This window comes from Cryptomeria japonica, chromosome 8 (assembly GCF_030272615.1).
Source record: "Cryptomeria japonica chromosome 8, Sugi_1.0, whole genome shotgun sequence".
Lineage (NCBI taxonomy): Eukaryota > Viridiplantae > Streptophyta > Pinopsida > Cupressales > Cupressaceae > Cryptomeria > Cryptomeria japonica.
Window position 1 is genome coordinate 114027678 of NC_081412.1, and position 19274 is coordinate 114046951.

At 36.4% G+C, this 19274-nt stretch overlaps 1 protein-coding gene across 1 annotated transcript in view; it reads left to right on the top strand.

Moving 5' to 3' along the window:
- LOC131031276 (kinesin-like protein KIN-14C) overlaps positions 1 to 16179 on the top strand; it is a 30456-nt gene extending 14277 nt beyond the window's left edge. Inside the window, exons 10-17 of the mRNA XM_057962352.2 lie at positions 4733 to 4877; positions 4969 to 5078; positions 14293 to 14454; positions 14619 to 14806; positions 14956 to 15037; positions 15147 to 15251; positions 15397 to 15501; positions 15603 to 16179. Of these exons, the coding sequence (XP_057818335.1) occupies positions 4733 to 4877; positions 4969 to 5078; positions 14293 to 14454; positions 14619 to 14806; positions 14956 to 15037; positions 15147 to 15251; positions 15397 to 15501; positions 15603 to 15788 (1083 nt within the window). The 3' untranslated portion in view covers positions 15789 to 16179. The remainder of the gene's footprint in view (positions 1 to 4732; positions 4878 to 4968; positions 5079 to 14292; positions 14455 to 14618; positions 14807 to 14955; positions 15038 to 15146; positions 15252 to 15396; positions 15502 to 15602) is intronic.
- The last annotated feature ends 3095 nt before the right edge of the window (positions 16180 to 19274 follow it).

The following is a 19274-nucleotide window of genomic DNA, read 5'->3' on the forward strand; positions in this document are numbered from 1 at the left end:
GTGTGATAACTCTTAGCTACATCTTCTTTTGGGTTCCATTTTACTGTACTTGGTAGTTGGTCCTTCAAGCCTTTCAGCCAAGTTTCATGAATCCTTCAACAAGTTTATCTTTCCTTCTTTTGGAGAACCATGTCCTGCTGCGATTCATCCGAGACACTTGGAGAAAGGTCCTCAACTGAAGGCAACAACACATCTTCCCCATCCAACATCTCTGATGGCTTAAACAAACACAACTTTTGAACATTCATTGGATCAAGTAAACCTTCATAAGAGGTGGCAAGCATTCTTTCCTATCCCCCCCAGAATAAGAAATAAATCATAAACTAGAGGTTCCAACCTCTTTTCTTGCCTTGAACTGTTTCTTTACCTAAGTACAACTATACCTTGTTACCTACCTTGAACTCGTGCTCGACATGATGTCAATCATGCATATTCTTGTACTTGTCTTGCGTCTTTTTCCGTTTGTATTGTACTTGCAAATATATTTTAAGATGCATTCAGTGAACTTTACAGCCCTTTGTGCTTCTGAATTTTCATCATTTCTTCTCCATGTGACTACCCTGCAACAGTTAGAGGGCTAGGTGGTCAGTAATTGAAACATGTCTCAGATAATGATAAAGTTGACTCTGAATTTAAGCAAGGCCTTCGTCCCATGTCCTCAGTTATTTATCTTTGTCTATAGGGCACATCAAAACTTTCCATAGGAACCTTAAACCTCTATCTGATACAATGCTTTCATGCAAACAAAAATAAACCCAGTCATTTACAACAAATATCTCAGCTGCATCTTTACCTGTTTGTGCCTTCTTGCATGGAATTCAAATGTAAGTCTTGCTAAAACAGTGAACCACTATAAAAAGGCAATCATGCCCCTTCTTTTGCATGGGCATCCCACCTACAAACTACATACAAATGCTTTCCCATGGATAGCAAGCCATAAGTGATGGCTAATGCAATCCCAATTTCCAATCGCTTGGTTTGCTCACATTACAAATTTGCAACTCCTAACAAATTTTGAGACATCCCCTTTGCATATATGGCCTAATACACATATTGTTGAAGATTGGAGATGGTCTTAGTGACTCCAAAATGCCCCACCACATTGGAGGTACTAGTCTCCCTCAAGAGCAACAACCTCCTTTTCTAAGGTACACACAACATTCCTGTTTTGAAGAACAAACTATCTTTCAAATGAAAATCAGTCTTAGGAGAGAAATTGTCAATGCAAACCTGTTTTGCTTGCTTGAACAATTCTCCAAAGCACTCATCTTGCTTATAGTTCTCCGCATACACTTGTTGGATGAAGGGTTCAGAAATAGATAGCATGCATACCTCTGCCATCGATGGCCATTTAGAAAACATTTCTGCTAGGTTGTTTGTGGCACTTCTTTTATGCCTCATAACCAAGTGAGACTGCTGCAAGAACCCCATCAACTTGTAATAGAGTGCTTGCTAAAGTTTGGAATATGCACATGAACAATTGTCTCATCCCCAACAAGTAGCGTTTCCACTTCTTGACTGCTTGTACCAACGCATAAGCTTCTTTTCATATGTGCATACTGAAAGACTAAACCCTAGAATAATTAATAATGATAACAAACAGGCTTACCACCTTGCAAGACAACAAAAAGGGCCTTATCAGATCATGTTCCAGCAGTTCTTTCAATTGGTCCTTGATCTTATTAACTTCCACAATGCTTTGATGGTATAGGCTTATGTTTGGAAGTGGACAATCAGGTAGCAGTTGGATCTCATGCTCAATTGACTAATGTGGCAGCAGCTCTTTAGGCTCTTCATAGAGCTTGCTGAACTGTCATATGAGCTAATCTATTCCCTTCTTTTCTTTGCTGCTATGTAAATCATGCATTGACTTCACCTCAGCCACCTGCTCAGCTTGCTTCCTCTGCAACATCAACAACATGAACTTGCCACTTGCAGCAATCAACCACCTTTGTTGAGCTGCAGTAACCATGGAAGTTTTGGATTTGCTCTCATAAGACTTGATCACGAATTCTTCATATGCTAGGACAAGTCAATACTTGTTTTGCCTCCTATAAATATTGCATCCCTCTTAGAGAAGGGCTTCCAAATACTACTCCATAGTCCATAGACATCCAATGGAATGACATCAACATTTATTTCATCCTTGAAGTCCGCTGCGAGTTCAAAATTGATCACACATTGGTTGTTGACTGAGGTTTGTGCACCTTGTTACCCCAAAGAATATGGACTTGTGTCTTGTTGGCAATCCAATGTTCATTGAATACTGCTTGGGATATCATTTTTTCTTGTGAACAAGTGTCAAACAGGGTATCTACTTTCCTTCCCTTGAGCCGAAGCTTAATGTGAAACCGCTTGCTCATCTCCATCTCCTCTTGAGCATCACTACTACCCCAACACGTGCCTTACCTCAAATGACATATGACAAATAGTCATCAACATTGGAGGTGCACTCAATTTCTTTCACTTTTTTGATGCAACTAGCGCTCTTGCACTTCTTGTAAGTGTTCAGCCGTGGATGTAGCTTCCTACAAGCCTCTTCGTTTTGTGCTTTGTCACAATGCTTACAAAAACACTGAATTGTCTTTGTCCTTGGTCTTCATGTTGGTGTTGGCATTTTTCTTACCATTCCACTTGCTTTTCCCCTTGCTTGAGTCTCCACCTTGCCAGTTCTTTTTCTTCGACTTGCTGTTTTTGTTTGAAAGTGGAGCTCTTCTTCTTACCTTCTTCAATATAGTGGTCTTTCTATCCATCACATCTTTGACATGTTGATGGTAGGATTGCCATTGGACAGACCTCTCCATTTCATAGCATATGTGGTAGAATTGCTTAATCAACAAGTCCCAAAACTCTTATAATTTGGAGATTGGTGGAGCTCTTCTCATTTGCGAAGAGGCAGCTTGAGCTTCATAGTGAGTGCATTACCAGAGAGCATTAAACGAGTAAAAGAGATTTGCTATCATGCATTCAACTCATGCAAGTTAAAATAGATCTCCATTTGTCTTATTTAATGGTCTAGTTTCTTCGCATTAACTTCTCTATCAGAGGGTTGAATATCTCTCTTTGCCTCTGCCTTGGAAAGAACATTGCTTCCACTTATAAATGACTCTTCATGTGCATATATAGTCCTCTTTGGCTGCTTCTCATGTTCTTGCTTCCTTACCATACCCAATTTCTAAGTCATGGTAGATAGAATGCTCTCAAACATGTCAATCTCGCCCAGAGATCTGGAAATAAAAGCAACATCCTCTTCCAACTTTCTAAATCTCTCAATACTCAATATTTCTGTGTCTCCATTTCTGGCCATTCTAATTTGTGCACTTAAGCATTCTATGATCCATGAAATTTATGTTTTTAGTGCAGTCTCTACACTTTCATCACTTGTGGAAAGTGACAAAAATGCCAAAATTGGCAAACCACATGATTTTACAACCTGCACACCTGCCTTGTGTCTTTCTCAGGATGCTTTAGATTATCCTGTCTGCATATGACTTGTATACAAGCTTAGTCTGATGATTTCTGGATTTGACTGTGTTAGGCTTTTTCCCATCTACGTTTCGGACTAAGTTACCGGTTCCGGTTCGGATTCAGGTTCGGATTCGGGTACGGATTCGCGGATTCGGCAAATTTTTTTTTTTTGGGGTACGGGTACGGGTTCGTCCGTACATATATAGATATTTTTTAATTTTTTTTTTTTATATATATATATGTTCAAACTTCAAACATCAAAATTATATATGTTCACAGTTCAAACATACAAATATTAAGATTAAAAAATTTGTTTTTTAATTGTTTTTATTTGTTTTCTAACCCGTGGGCCCCGTTTTTGGGAACCCACAGGCTTGGGTTCACCCGGGTCCTCCTGGGTTCGACCTGGGTCCCACCCGGGTCCTGCCCAGGCGGCTGGGTTCCCTGTGGGTCCTGCGTGGGAACCCAGCCGCCTGGGCAGGACCCAGGTCGAACCAGGCTCGGACCAGGACCGGGCACGGACCAGGACCAGAACCCAGCCATTTTTGGCAAGAACCGGTAACTGAGGTTTCGGATCAAGCTCCATGATCCATCAGGATGAGAACTAGAAAAACAAAAGTGGTTTTCCAATTTTTGCATTTTTTTTTCTCTTTCCTAGTTCTCATCCTGATGATGGATCATGGAGCATGATCCAAAACATTGATGGAAAAAAATCTAACAGAGTCAGATTCAGAAATCATCAAACTAAACTATCATGGACCATGGAAACTTCATTCATTTAATTGTATACAAGCTCCTTATACTCAGAAAACGATGCAAACACACCCCTATGCGAAGATAAGTCCTGATTCATCTTTTTCTTACTGATGTCATGTACAATCAATCACTTGATTGTGAACCTGACCTCCATGGATCATGCAGTGACAAGGATTGAGTTCTAGGGTTGTAGTATGTATATTCACTTTTTTGATGTGTATGTAAAAACGGAAATATTCTTGTTTGCTGAACTACATGGACTTAGTTGCATATGCCTTTTGTCATTTTTTTGGCTTTACATAAACATCTTATCCTTTATGTATTTGTTTTAAATCTATGAAAACATATAATTTATCCCAGTCAGAGAAATGAATTGCTCAAGATCAATAATTTCTGTAAGATCTTATTGTTGATGTTTTTGCTTCAAACCTATAAAAATATAGAATTTATGTGCATGCCAGTCAAAAAAAGTGAAATACTAAAGATCAATAATTTCTTTATCATGCAGGAATTGAAAGGCAATATTAGAGTTTTCTGCAGAGTGCGCCCGATTCTTCCTGATGATGAGTATGGGTCAGAAATTCCTGTTGTTGAATATCCCAATTCAATGGAACTTCAGGGCCGTGGTGTTGAACTTATTCAACCACAACAAGGTTTTTCAAAACTCAGCATCTCTTGTCATTTTCAACTATGGGACTTGTAATGGTGATTGAATGGTAAATATCTCTTTGTTGTTATTGTTAGGACAAAAGTATGGCTTCTCATTCGATAAAGTATTTGGTCCTGAAATTACCCAAGAAGATGTATTTGTTGATATATCTCAACTTGTACAAAGTGCATTGGATGGCTATAAGGTAAATTGCCATACTTTGACTCATAGGTTAAGTTTATTTCCGTTGCATATCATGTAATTTTGAACGAAATTGCAAGAACACAAATATGTATATGTTCTAAGTTACCTGTCTTGGTATTGCTTTGGGTTTGGGTTCTGAGGCTGGGTTCAGTCAAAATAGATATACATATTTGCAGCATCAATTAAGTTTAGAATACCATACATAGTATCATATATTGTATAATAAACAAAATCACCATAAAAATATAAAAGTATTACAATGTCAATTACTCAAAATCAACTGTCATGATATATATTATATGTTAAAATTAAAAAAAAAATTCAAGTGTCAACAATCAGCCCTCAGAATCAAAGCAATCCACCCCTCGCTCAACAAATTAATTAGTATCAACAAAATTGCCTTTGACAGGGATCGGAAAGGGTTAGGCTCAGAATAGGGAATGGGATCAGTTGGAGCCACAAGATTAGTCCTTGTCTCCAAATGAGAGTTTCACCATAGAAAATCCACATCTGGGGAACCAGACTTCTTAATCCATTTTTCAAGACTGGTGTTCCTTGAACTAGGCAACCTTTTAGAAGAACATCCAACAACCTTATGGCCCATCATGTTGCAGCGGAAGCATCTAAGAGAAAGGCCTTCATAGTTTAAAAATTGTGTCCAAGTGTTGAAAGAAGAATGGATTCTTATAGATTGTGCAAAGGCTTTTAGATATCCACCATGGCACAAATCCTAGTAAATTTGCAAGAAGAATCTGCAGCATCAGGAACCTGCTTAATAAAGGAATCCACTCGATCAACCAAATTTTTTAAAGATTTGAATCTTACATGATTAGAGGGAGGTTATATGATCTGATCCAGGTGGGAATATCAGATTTTAGCAGAGGCAGGATCAATAAGTGGGACCAAGGTGCAGTAGAGAGTCTCGTTTGACTAAAGAAACAAATGCCATTTTGATTCGCAAAGGTGGACTCATCCATATGGCTGAAACAAACTAGAAAAAAATCCAAAGTCCAAAGCTTTTATAGACGAAGGAGCCAAGTCGCTCCATGTTGTATTAGCCCAATCCACCACTTGGACAAAAGTCATGAGCTTCCTCAAGAATCTAATTATCAATGATGACTTCCAACATTAGTAGTGGTCGTGTCAATGCAGGAATTGAAGATGTGAAAATCAATGGGCTCATCCAAAAAGACCACTTGGGAATCGCCCACAGAGGAAGTGATGTTTCTAGAAGGGGGGTAGGATTCAAGTTTGAATCTGACACTTGGGTGGGAGCGATGACAAAGATTGATAGAGGCAAAAGGGTAGAAGTGTTTTATTTTTGTATGCCGCGAGAGTATGCTGAGTGAGTAGAAGCCACCAATGGGATGGGAGCAAGTGACAAACAGAGAATTAGCCTTTTGCATAGCACCTGCAATTACACCAAGAGGGTCAAATATTTGATTAGGTGCAAAGCATTTGCCTTGTTCACACCAACAAGCCCATGGTAGAGTGTTTTCATAAGCCATTTTGGATGCCTTCATTGTTGTTCATATGCTTCAGCACCTTGTAGAAGGAAACTTATTTGCAATGCTCCTTTGCCTAATCGCCCCTCTCATTTGTGTAGCCTCAACTTTGCACATTGTCGCCTCGATACTAAGATGTTCAATTTTAAATTATTTTTAGGCTAGGGATGCACCCCATAGGTGGAATGTAGATGCCCTATTCCACATCCCATAGGCAAATCAAGATACAAGATCTCAGGGGTCCCTCACTTGTTACCTTGTAGAGAGTCGCAAGAAGCTCCACCATTTCACCAAAGGGTGGCCCCTTCAAATTTAGGAAAGGGATGTACTCACTAGGCAGAATGCAAATGCTCCAGTCCACATCCAGTGGGTAAATCAAGATACATTACTTGTTACCTTGTAGAGAGTCGCAAGAAGCTCCACCATTTCACCAAAGGGTCACCCCTTCAAATTTAGGAAAGGGATGTACTCACTAGGCAGAATGCAAATGCTCCAGTCCACATCCAGTGGGTAAATCAAGATACAAGATGTCAGGGGCCCCTCAATTATTGAGGCGGTAGAGAATAACCCCGCGAGGTTTGAATCTTGGTTGTTGGTACCACAGGCAAGAAGCCCACCATTTAACCAAAGGGTCATGCCTAGTTAAAGGCATTTTTTAACACCCCAATAAATGTATTTAGTAAATATTTAAAATAAATAAATAAAATAATAAAAATAAAAGAAATTAAAGAGAAATAAACATTTGAACTTTAAAAAGGGTACCAACTTTGGGCACCTAGTACCCATAAAACTATATGTATTTATTATGCTGATGGGTGCTAGGTGCCACATCGAATTTTTTAGATGAATTTACTGGAGCAATTGTCATTGTTGCACTCCTTGGCAGGAAACCCTCAATTTATTAATTTTGGTAGAATGGAAACCTCTCTAGTATCATGTCTCTTTTGACCTGATTTGAATCAAGTTTGCAGCTGGATCAAATTTTAAACTATTGACATATTTCTCTAGGTGGGGAGTGGATTGGACAAGTGTAATGTCCCCTATTAAGAGGCTGCCAATTCCTAAAGAGCAACATACATTGCTACCAAGGTTGCATGGGTACTTGTACCCAGCCCCTGGGTACTCGCACCGGAGACTCGGACGTGTATCCCGCATCGGAAATTTGGTTGGAAACGTCTCCATAGAGAGGAGACTTCCCGCTAACGTATCCGCCCGTCTCCCACCGTCTCCAAGCCAAACAAAAAAAAAAGGAAACCTTAAAATGTTTAAAAAAAAAACCAAGGCACCAAAATAATCAAAATGTAGTACAAATGGAAGAAAAACAATGCTCAAAACAAATTTTGGTCACAAGAATTTCTTAAAACGTTGCAACAGCCATTACTAAATTATTATATTCTATTTAATGTCATTATATTTTCAGAATTTCTATAAATTATTAAATTATATTTAAAAGAAATTGGCGTCTCCAAGTACCCACGTCTCCTATTTTGAAAAAATAGCCGTGCCAGTACCAGCACCAGTCTCCAAGTACCCCCGTACCCGTGCAACCTCGATTGTTACTTATTATGCTACATTAATTACATATTAAATAACTATGGTTGCTCACAGTACAACTGATATTGTCCTTATTCAAGCTCTAATCTTAATCCCTTCTAATTCCCAACCTTGGATGGGGATTTACTTGTCTAGGGTGCGATGACACCACCTCCATAATGCAGTCCAGATTTCAGGATCATCAGTCCATTCACTTTGAAATGGAATTTAATAATAAAAATAATAATAATAAAATTAAAATTAAAATATAAAAGAATATATTTAAATATAATTAAAATTTAATTAAGTTAATGAATGGTCAAAAGACATAAAATGAAAAGTTGTGACTCCCTCAAACATGAGATATAAATGGGAGAAGACAACCTTGTTTGAGGGAGGATAATTTGGGGAATCAGAAGTGCAGATCTGATTGTGAAAGGTTGTGACCCTCTCAAAGGGCAGAAGTAATGAAGAGTTGCACTCTTTCATTGGTGAAAGGGTGTCTCTTGCCAAAGGGCATACATGATGAAGAGGTGTGATCTCTCCCTCACATTGAGAGATATAAAGGAAAGGAATCAAAAGCATCCAGTGACATCACCATCGATCAGATCAGATCAGAACTGTTATTAAGTTACAGGCAGTAACATCCTTGTTCTTGGTGGTATGTATGGGGGTGTGCTTAATATTTATGCTTAATATATGAAGCTTGATAATGTTCTTTTGCATTATTTAATAGTAATATTTATATAGACTGCAATATGTATGACAGTCATACTTAATTTCATATATATTTATAGTACAAAGAGGTATCAATATATTCACAGTCTAAGTACTTAACAAATTCTAATTCTTCCCCAAGGAGAGGTGTGGTGTTGTTAGGGAGCGGCGGAGTAAATCCATCCCCAAAATAGATGAGCCCCAAGGGTGAATGGACCGATGATCCTGAAATCTGGGCTGCATTATGAGCCCCAAGGGTGAATGGACTGATGTTCCTGAAATCTGGGCTGCATTATTTAGGTGGTGTCATCACGCCCTAGACAAGCAAATTCCCATCCAGGGTTGAGAATTAGAAGAGATTAAGATTAGAGCTTGAATAAGGACACTATCAGTTGTACTATGAGCAACCATAGTTATTTAATATGTAATTAATGTAGCATAATAAGTAGTAATGTATGTTGCTCTTTAGGAATTGGCAGGCTCTTAATAGGGGACATTACATTTTACTAAAGTGAAACATATTTATTGGTCCAGTTAGCTTCAACAACTCCAATTTCAAGAATGTTCTAAATAGGTCTTGTGACATATGGTGGTTGGCGATGAACATTTGGGTTTCTTTGGCCTAAGCATACATTTGTTTGATTCAATCAATTTTGGTGCCAATTTTTGGTAAAGGTTGAAGGAGTGGGCAATACAAAGTGTCAAAATATGAATGAATAATGCTGCTCAACCAATAACCTAGCCACTCTACAATTTTTGGCATTTATTGTTATAACTTGCTCAATGTTTCAAGGGCCACCATCCTCAATAGCTGTTATAAGAATATTAGCAATAAATGCACCATCCTTCACCTCCTTTTCACATTCCTTTGCTCTAAAAACATTGGTCCTTTAGGGGAGACTACAGTAACATTGATCAATGGCCGATTTCTTGCATTTGCCCATCCATCAAAAATGATGGACACCCGTGTTTTAGCCCATGAATCCATTTTGGGCTTTAATGACTCCTTTACAAACTTCACCTCTTTTTTTCAATAAGGTGCTATGCATTTTCTCAAAACTTGAGCCCTTGTACCTTTTTGGAGTCTCATTAATCGTGTTCAATATTTGTTGCCAATGTGATGAGCAAACAACATTGAGGCTGATCCATTTGGATAGAGACATCTCGCTATGTGTTGATCGGCAACTTCTTGAGATTCATTTTGAATGTCATTTCCAACGGTCTCTCTGATCTCTTATGTGTGTAGGCCATGGGTGGTTCTTTAGGTGTGGCCAAAAATGGGTGGCTCTCTACAGGTTGAAGATTAGGTGGTGGCGAGGGCTTCATTCCTTGAGATGCTTTTTTAAATTTTTAACAAAGGATGATTTGATTTGTGATGTGTGATTTGTTTTTTCTTTCTCATTATATATGCCATGACTTGTGCTTGGGTACACCTTTTTTTCTTGGCCAAGCCTTGATGCCTAGTCTAGGGGTGTCGCAAAAATGGCCTTTCACCCGATTGTATGATCTTGGATGCTTAACATCACACCACTACAAATCCAAACATAATCCCCACCTCCTAGAAGCTGTCATACCATATCAATATGTTTCTAAAGAGGAGAATTTAGGTCTGTTTTGAAGTGTGGTTGCTCCATGGAGCTAGAATTGGTTGCCATTGTAATACCTACGACAAGAAGTTCAATAACAACATAGTTGAAGAATCAAAACAAATGAAACAAAAGAATACATAGACAATGTAACTCATTTTAAAAATTTATGCATGTGTTATAGATTCATAGAAGAATGAAAACAAAACAACAGTGTGTAAATAAAAAATGTATAAAAAAACCAAAACTTGAAAAAAACCTACATCTTTTGTAGAAATCTTCCTATATGGTCTTCTTGGCAACAAATGGACTCTTGCCAATATGTAGGAATAGCAAACAACTACTTTGAAATAGTCACTGATCAATCCTCAAAATGTAAGAAATTGTTTTAAAAAATTGTTAAATTTGCCATCTGGGCATGAAAGGCAGCCAAATACGTTGTGGGTTTGCCTGGTTTTGTTCCGAATGGACCCATAGGCATGGATAGGATCTTGGATGCTCCCCAAGTCAGATCAGAGCTGGACCCGAATCTGTGCTAGACTGAACTTGGACTTGTAGGACTCCCAAACTAGTGACATAGTACATATTCTTGTCATTATCAGAAGATAAACTAATCAAATCCAGAAACAGCAGTAAGAAGTATTACGGATTGTCGAAAACTGGAACACATTCTAATGCTGTGAAATATTTGTTTTTATTCTTGTTTTTCATCTCACATTCTCATGTTTTCATTTTTTTTTTTTGAGATTCCTAGAGGACATGCCTACTGCATGTTTTCATTTTATTAAGGCACAATCTCACAATCTCTGAATTTCCCACCAGAAAATGCAGAATTGATCCTAAAAACCAAACTGTTTAGCTTCCAATTCTTTGTGGAGATGATTGAAACTTTACAGTATCAAATCTATTTGTTGTCTTTTGAGGGAAAACGTTATCTGTAATAAGCGATATAAATTCTTACCGTTTATTTGGTCTGCACCACTTTCAAGTGTTTGTCATTTCTTTCAAGTAATTAGGTGCCAAGTTGTGCATTATGAGGATGGAGCATGTAATGTTGTTGCAAACTTCAACGAGATATCATTTTGAGGATCTTACTGTTTTTTCACTTTATTTGCTGAGTAGTATGAGGGGATCAAGGAATGACAAAAATGCTGTTTATGCTTTAACTGGTCTACCTATTATGAATGCATGAATATAGTGGCAATACTATGTAAACTATGTTTTACAGTAAAGTTTCTTCAGTTCGACTGATTTATCTAGACACCACAAACATTTAGAAGGATTATTTTTGTGCTCCATTTGTTGATATATATTTAAAGCTCACTACTTTTCCTGTTTTCATCATTATTGTTATGAACACAAGAACATTTCATGGTACATCGTAAGTATTTAATAACTTTCCATCTCTCTAAATTAATGCAAGTTCAGAGAGGGTTTCCATTGATAGAATTTAGTGTCTCATCCATTGTTGTTTGTGGAAGCATGCAGTGAGTTTGGTGACCTGTTTAGTTGTTATTTCAGCTTGTGAATTGTGAACTGTCAGATTCCACAGTGTTCATTCTTTTTCTCTATTTTTATATCTTGGTGGTTCCTTTAAATTATGTTCTAAAATGTTAAGTACTAATGAGTTCTCCTTTTTAGCCAATATATCACTTTTATGCCTGTCCTTTTTGTACCTTATCTTCCCCCTTATTCATACTCTCACTGTACAAAATACTTAAATATTTCTGATTGGAGAATATGCACTGCATGGCCATGATCTGCCAATTGGCAGCCTATTGGAAACTAAGTTCTAACAAATCAATTCTAAGTCAAAGCCATCATTAGATCAAGGCAGTCGAAGGATATGGGTTTGGACTATAAATGGTTTTATGTAATAGATTAGGGCTTGATTTGAACTCTATATTTTACTAATATCCTATTTAAGACTGTTCAAGTATACTTAACTTATTCAGATATTGGAAATTTGATTACAGTCTTCTCATAAAATTCTTAAAGAAATCAAAGCTAATTGATGCTTTTATTTCGTAGGAGGAATGCATTTCTCATTCTAGGTTGACAGTTCAGTTGCTTTCCATAGTAACTGCATGCTATGGTATCGCTTAATTGGGTTGATGGGCTCTTCTGAGTCTTCTGAGGTTGACTTGAGGTTGTTTAGAAACCTTGTTGCAGTTTATAGAACCACATAAACATGCATGTATATGCTTTAAAATCAAATTTCTAATAAAGCTAGGAGGAACCTTTCTATTACATAGAAAACCACTAGGCAACAACATGCATTGGTAGTGAATGTATGATAAAGTATTCCTGCTGTTATTAAAATTAACTGATCGAATCGTTCTGGTCTCCACTGTGAATCTGCAGCAGTAACCATTCATGGCTTTATTACTAAGTTACCGGTTCGGGTTCGGGTACCGGTTCGGGTTCGAAGAACCCGGTACGCCGGTACGGCAAAATTTTGAAAAGGGGTTTGGGTTCGTTTGGGTTCGTTAGTACAAAAACATGTAAATTATATATATATGCAACCTATAAGCATGAATTAAGATTAGCGTGTCACATAGCATCATATAAACAACAAAACCAACATAAACTTGTAATCGTAGCATCATGATCATACCATAACAGCATCATATACATCAAGTCTAATATCAAAATGATAAAATATTCAAGTATCATTGTTTCAACTTTCAACAATTTAAAGTTTGATCATTAAATGGATTCAAACTAAGAACATCCAAGTTTAATTTTTCAAACTGAGGACCTGGATTTTGCCGGCAACACCCCCAACGGGGTCAAGGGGCAGCGCCCCTTGCGGGGGTCTGGGGGCAGCGCCCCTTGCGGGGGTCTGGGGGCAGCGCCCCCAGCGGGGTCAAGGGGCAGAGCCCCTTGCGGGGTCGAGGGGCAGCGCCCCTTGCAGGGTCCCAACACCAAATCACAACCTTCAAACCCACACGGAACTCCATGGCGTGCATCAGTTTTCTGTTTTTTTAAAACGTCTAATTTTCTGCTTATTAAGGTTATAACTTTCACTTTTTACAAGGCGGAATTGAAAAAAAAATTAAATTTGCATTGTTTTTTGACTTTACAAGCCGCCCAGCCACCCAGGTTCGACTGGGTCTGCCCGGGTTCAACTGGGTTCGACCCCGGGTTCGACTGGGTTCGACCAGGGTCGAACCCACTCTGGGTTTTTCGAACCCTGGTCGAACCCAGGTCGAACCGGACCCGTACCACGTACCCGGTCGAACCCGGACCCGTACCAGGGGGGCCCAGAGGCGAACCCGGTAACTTAGCTTTATTACAAAAGGATTCTAGCCTACGGCTTTTTGTAAAATATATAATTGGTAGTGGTGATAAAAGCAGTTTTCCAAGTTTTTCAATAGATGCTCATAACCTTTAAATGCTTGTATAGGCTTTCTACTAAAATAAATATTACATGATGAGCTTTCACTTTTCATTTGCTTACTTGTCAGCAGGTTATGTGAAGTTTTTCATTTAGTGGATGGATATTTTAGCACAAAGCAATTTTTTGTTATCATGTTACTTTTATGAAAATTAGCTGATTTCATTTTTATCTACACTGAATCTGGATATAGTGATAGTGGTTTGTGGAAATGGTGACTCTACCCTATCGGTTTTCATAAAATCTATTAATGGCAGTGGTGATAAAAGCAGTTTTCCAAGTGTTCTTGTAGATGCTCATAATCTTTCAAAGCTCGTTTGGGCATTATATTAAAATATATATTACATGAACAATTTTTATTTACTTAGTTATTGCCAATTGGCAGATGATTATGTGAAGGTTTTCATTTGATGGATTAATATTTGACCAGAAAATAAAATTTTGTTAATCCTTATATCTTTTTTTTATTTGCAGGTCTGTATTTTTGCATATGGGCAGACAGGTTCTGGGAAAACATATACCATGCTTGGTCAACCTGATGTGGATTATCATAAGGGCATTATACCAAGGTCCCTGGAACAAATATTCAAGTCGAGTCAAGCTCTTCGTTCTCAGGGCTGGAATTTTAAGATGCAGGTTTGTAATAATTATCTTCTATTGCATTGACATTTATGTTGATGAGCCTTGAATGAGTGGAGCTTTTAACATACTCTGAATGATTTAGGAACATGAACACAAGCTTAATATAGCTTTGAAAAGATATTTGACCCTTTGTCAATACATAAAATTCTAATTTCTAGGCATCCATGTTGGAGATTTACAATGAGACCATACGTGATCTTGCTCGGGCCAACTCCCATGATGCTGGAAAGCAGCATGTTGTGAAACACGATGCCAGTGGGAACACCTTTGTCTCAGATCTTACCATTGTTGAAGTTACAACTTGGGAAGAGGTTTCTTCACTATTGAATCAAGCAGCACAAAGCAGGTATTTTTATAGATAATCAATGAAGTGATTGTCTATTTTGGAAATATAATTTTCAGGTGATATTTTGATTAGTTCAATTGTTTTCTCACTATAATTTTGATGGTTTTCTGATTGTGTGTTTGTTGGTCATTTTCATTTATTGGTTATAGGACAGTAGGAAGGACTGCAATGAATGAGCAATCCTCCCGTAGCCACTGTGTCTTCACTCTTCGAATTGCTGGTTCTAATGAGGTACATGTGCTATCTATTTCATAAATTGTTTGGCGTTCAATGATTGGAAATGCTTGTGTATCTGTACAACAATTTAGTGATACAAAATTTGATGATTTGGTGGTGCCAGAATACTGAACAACAAGTTCATGGAGTTTTAAATCTTGTTGATTTAGCTGGAAGTGAACGACTATCAAGGAGTGGAGCAACAGGAGAACGCTTAAAGGAAACACAGGTTTTTGTGGGATTTGACTTTTCATTTTGAATAATCTTTTTATAATTTTCTAGTGGGATTCCGGATCATGCTATTTTATTATATAAAGGACAATGGAATTTTATGTTAAACGGTTTACTAACTGATGTCTGAAATCTGCTTCCAGGCCATTAACAAAAGTTTGTCAAGTTTAGGTGATGTAATTTTGGCCATAGCTAACAAAGAGCAACATGTACCTTACAGGAATTCAAAGCTTACGTATTTACTCCAGGTAATACTGTCTCAACGCAGTCTTGTATAATTGAATCAGGATACCTTAATTTAACACTTATTTTTTACAATACTAATTTTAATGAGGATTTTACCATGCAGCCATGCCTTGGAGGAGATTCTAAGACTTTAATGTTTGTTAACATTTCACCAGATCCAAAGTCATTTAATGAGTCTTTGTGTAGTTTAAGGTTTGCTGCCAAGGTCAATGCCTGTGAAATAGGTGTACCAAGGCGGCATACAAGTAGTAGAATGAGTGATACTCATAGTCGAACGAGTAACAGCTAGAACTCACTGGTTATGTGTGATTTGATATCTATGGTTCAATGAAGTTTGGTTTGATCTGTTGGTGCTGGAAGGGCAGGCATTACCATTTAAATGTTAACATCTGGTATCTATACACCAGTACATGTGGATGGCCTCTTTGGGCATTTCAGACACTCAGATGATCATGCTTTATGCAGGGCTTTGATTTCTGGAGTAATATATCCTCAACTCATTCAATACTGTAAATTTTTTACACCGGGTGTAGTTTTAACCTGGTGCATTATACAGGTTTTCTGACATGAACGTACAACTTCAATTATATTGTAATGTTGTACACTAACAATTCTTGGTTCGGAAAATTTCTACTAATTGTTCATATATTTATTAGTTCAAGGATTCATTTGGGTGACAACTTTGAGTTGTTTCAGCTTGTTGAGCGTGATCTAAAAAATATAATTCGAGTTATAGGTACTTCTTGTTTATGACGGGAGTGAATCGTTTTCTTTTGAGCATTGTAATGTAATTCGATGCTGAATTTTTGTGTTGCATGCCCCCCAAAACCTCTAAAGTTTAAATGGAGATCTAACTAATACAAGGCCTTTTGTAAAGTAGTTGGTCTATATGCACCAATCATCTTGTCCTGTTGCTCAATTTGATGATGGGGAGAATGGTCTCGAACACTGAAAGATAAGGTTATCTCATTATTTACTTGTATCTATGTCTGTTAGGAAGTGATGATTTTATATTAGGTTTTACTTGCATTAGAGTTTACGTTTCAGATATCTACTTTGCCTGTGGAAAAACTAATACTATTAAGGAAAACACCTATAATGACACTTCGATAAATCCCTTACGGAATAAAGGGTATTGACAAAGGAAATGTCATTAGCTTTGATACTGTTCAACTCTTTACAGAAATCCGAATAAAGGAATCAATAGAAATTATTGCGTGGATTACAGAGGAAACTACAAAATAAAGGATGAATTGTGTAAATTAATGAACAACAATGGACTCTACCCTATTTCCAATTGTGCCAAACTTTTTCAGAGGAATTTGAGAAGAAAGCATTAAATATTTATCAGTTGTATACAAAATTCAAGATGTGGAAGGAAAAAGTGATTTTGGCGTGGTGTTTTGGGATTTGCATGTTTTTCTATTTGTTGGCTATGCATGGGTCTATAGGCTGTTTGGCTCCGTGGATGTTATTAAAAACATTCCTTGAAAACGTTCCTTTCATTCAATCCAAGGTGTTAGAAGACGTTTATTGATGACACAAATGTATGTTGACGTCATGGTACAATAGTATCAAAGATTTTGTCCTACAGCTAAATAGTCTTTATATATAAAGTCAATTATGGAGTAGGAAGAAAATGGTTGTATCATAAGTAGGATAGGAGGCACTTCCTTGCAGATGCATCTACACAAACAAACTCCTGCAATCATTTTACACCAAAAATTGGTGCATTCATAACATTGGCTACTAGAGCATTGAGGGTCTTTGATGAGGAAATTTTTGATTTTTGAAAAGAGCATCTTACAAGAGTGATGAAAAATAATGGGTATAGAGATATAAAGTCAATTATGGAGTAGGAAGAAAATGGTTGTATCATAAGTAGGATAGGAGGCACTTCCTTGCAGATGCATCTACACAAACAAACTCCTGCAATCATTTTACACCAAAAATTGGTGCATTCATAACATTGGCTACTAGAGCATTGAGGGTCTTTGATGAGGAAATTTTTGATTTTTGAAAAGAGCATCTTACAAGAGTGATGAAAAATAATGGGTATAGAGAAAATAAAGTTGACAAGGTATTTCAATGTCCAAATGAAGGATGAAGAGGTGAAAGAGGTCAAGATGACTGATGAAGGCATATTCATTCTACATTAGGAGAATCATTGACAAAATAGTTAAAAAACTAAATTAAAATTGAAGACCATTGTTTCACCTTATCTCCATTTTTTTAATATCGGTAAATCACAACTATTATTTTAACAAGAATAGTGGGTTATATATAATTGAATGTCCATGTGGAAGGCCATATATTGGACAAACAAGTGGTTCCATAGAAATAAGAATCAAGGAGCTTAATTCCAATATCGAACATGATGGATTGGAAAAGTTAAAGTTGGTTGAACATTCACTAGCAATAACACATGCAATTTGCATTAATAAAGGATAAGCATTGGTTAAAGAAGACGATTATGTGAAGATACACTTGTTTGAAGCAACAATTTCTTGCAACATGATAATAATTTCAATTGTGACATGGAATAGATGGTCATTGATTCGTAGTGGCCTTTAATTTATTATATTGATAGTAATAACAATAAATAAAACTAGCATACCAAATCTTTAGAGGAATACAGATAAAAGATATCCATTATCCCACTTGAAAAGTTATTATAATATTATATTTCTATTTAAACTATTGACCAAAGCAAAAAATCTATTAAGACTACATTATTATTATATTATCATATCATTATATTATTATTATTATTATTTTATATTAGTTATTATCCTTATCGTTGAGAAAAAAAGAAGATTTTGTGTAGGGACACTTTTAATATATTTCTAATCTATTATTATACTACTATCTTATAGATGATCTAATATCAATCACTGTGGAAATTTGATGAGAATATTTGATGTAATGAATTGATTAAGATAACTATAAAATTAACTAATTGCATGATGGAGATAGACAAAATTGATTGACTAGTTTAACTTAGAATGAGTGGGAATCTAGAGGTGGAAGTAATGATAAAACAATATAAAATTAAAAAATAATAATAAATTATTTATTTTATTTAAATTTCATGCATTTAAGTGTCACAAGCATGTCAAATTAAATGCTTCTAGTTTTTAATTTTTTATTGACGAATGTTTTTGCATCCATATGTGAGTATAATACGCTTTCAATGTAATAAAACAATATTAAATTTAAAAATAATAATAATAATTTTTCTCCCCAAAATTTCATATATGTAAGTGTTACAAGCATGTCAAATTAAATGCGTCTAGTTTTTATTGACAAACATTTTTTCATGAATTTTCTTGTGTCTAATAAATTGACTATTGTTAGAAATACCATTTAAAAAGACAAAATAAATTTTATCAAGGCAAAAATTTATTTTCATATCAACTTACCTTGTCACTAAAAATGGCTATTATGATGCATATAATAGTGCATGTCATTAAAATCATTAGTAAACTTGAAATTTGTTTTAATGAATTAAATGCATTGGATTAGATATGTACTTACAAAAATAATTACAAAAAGATGATTTTTATATTGATTATTCCACAATTATTTAAAATATAAAATTAAATGTAGACTAGGATTGTTGCTCAACTTTTTGAATTGTATATGCTCATTCACTAAACTATTAAAATTGAATGCATTAGATGCATTAAGAAATCCAATGTATAAGATGCATTGAAAAATTCAATGTCTAAAATGCATTGAGAAATTGAATCTATTAGATGCATTAGTCTTTCTC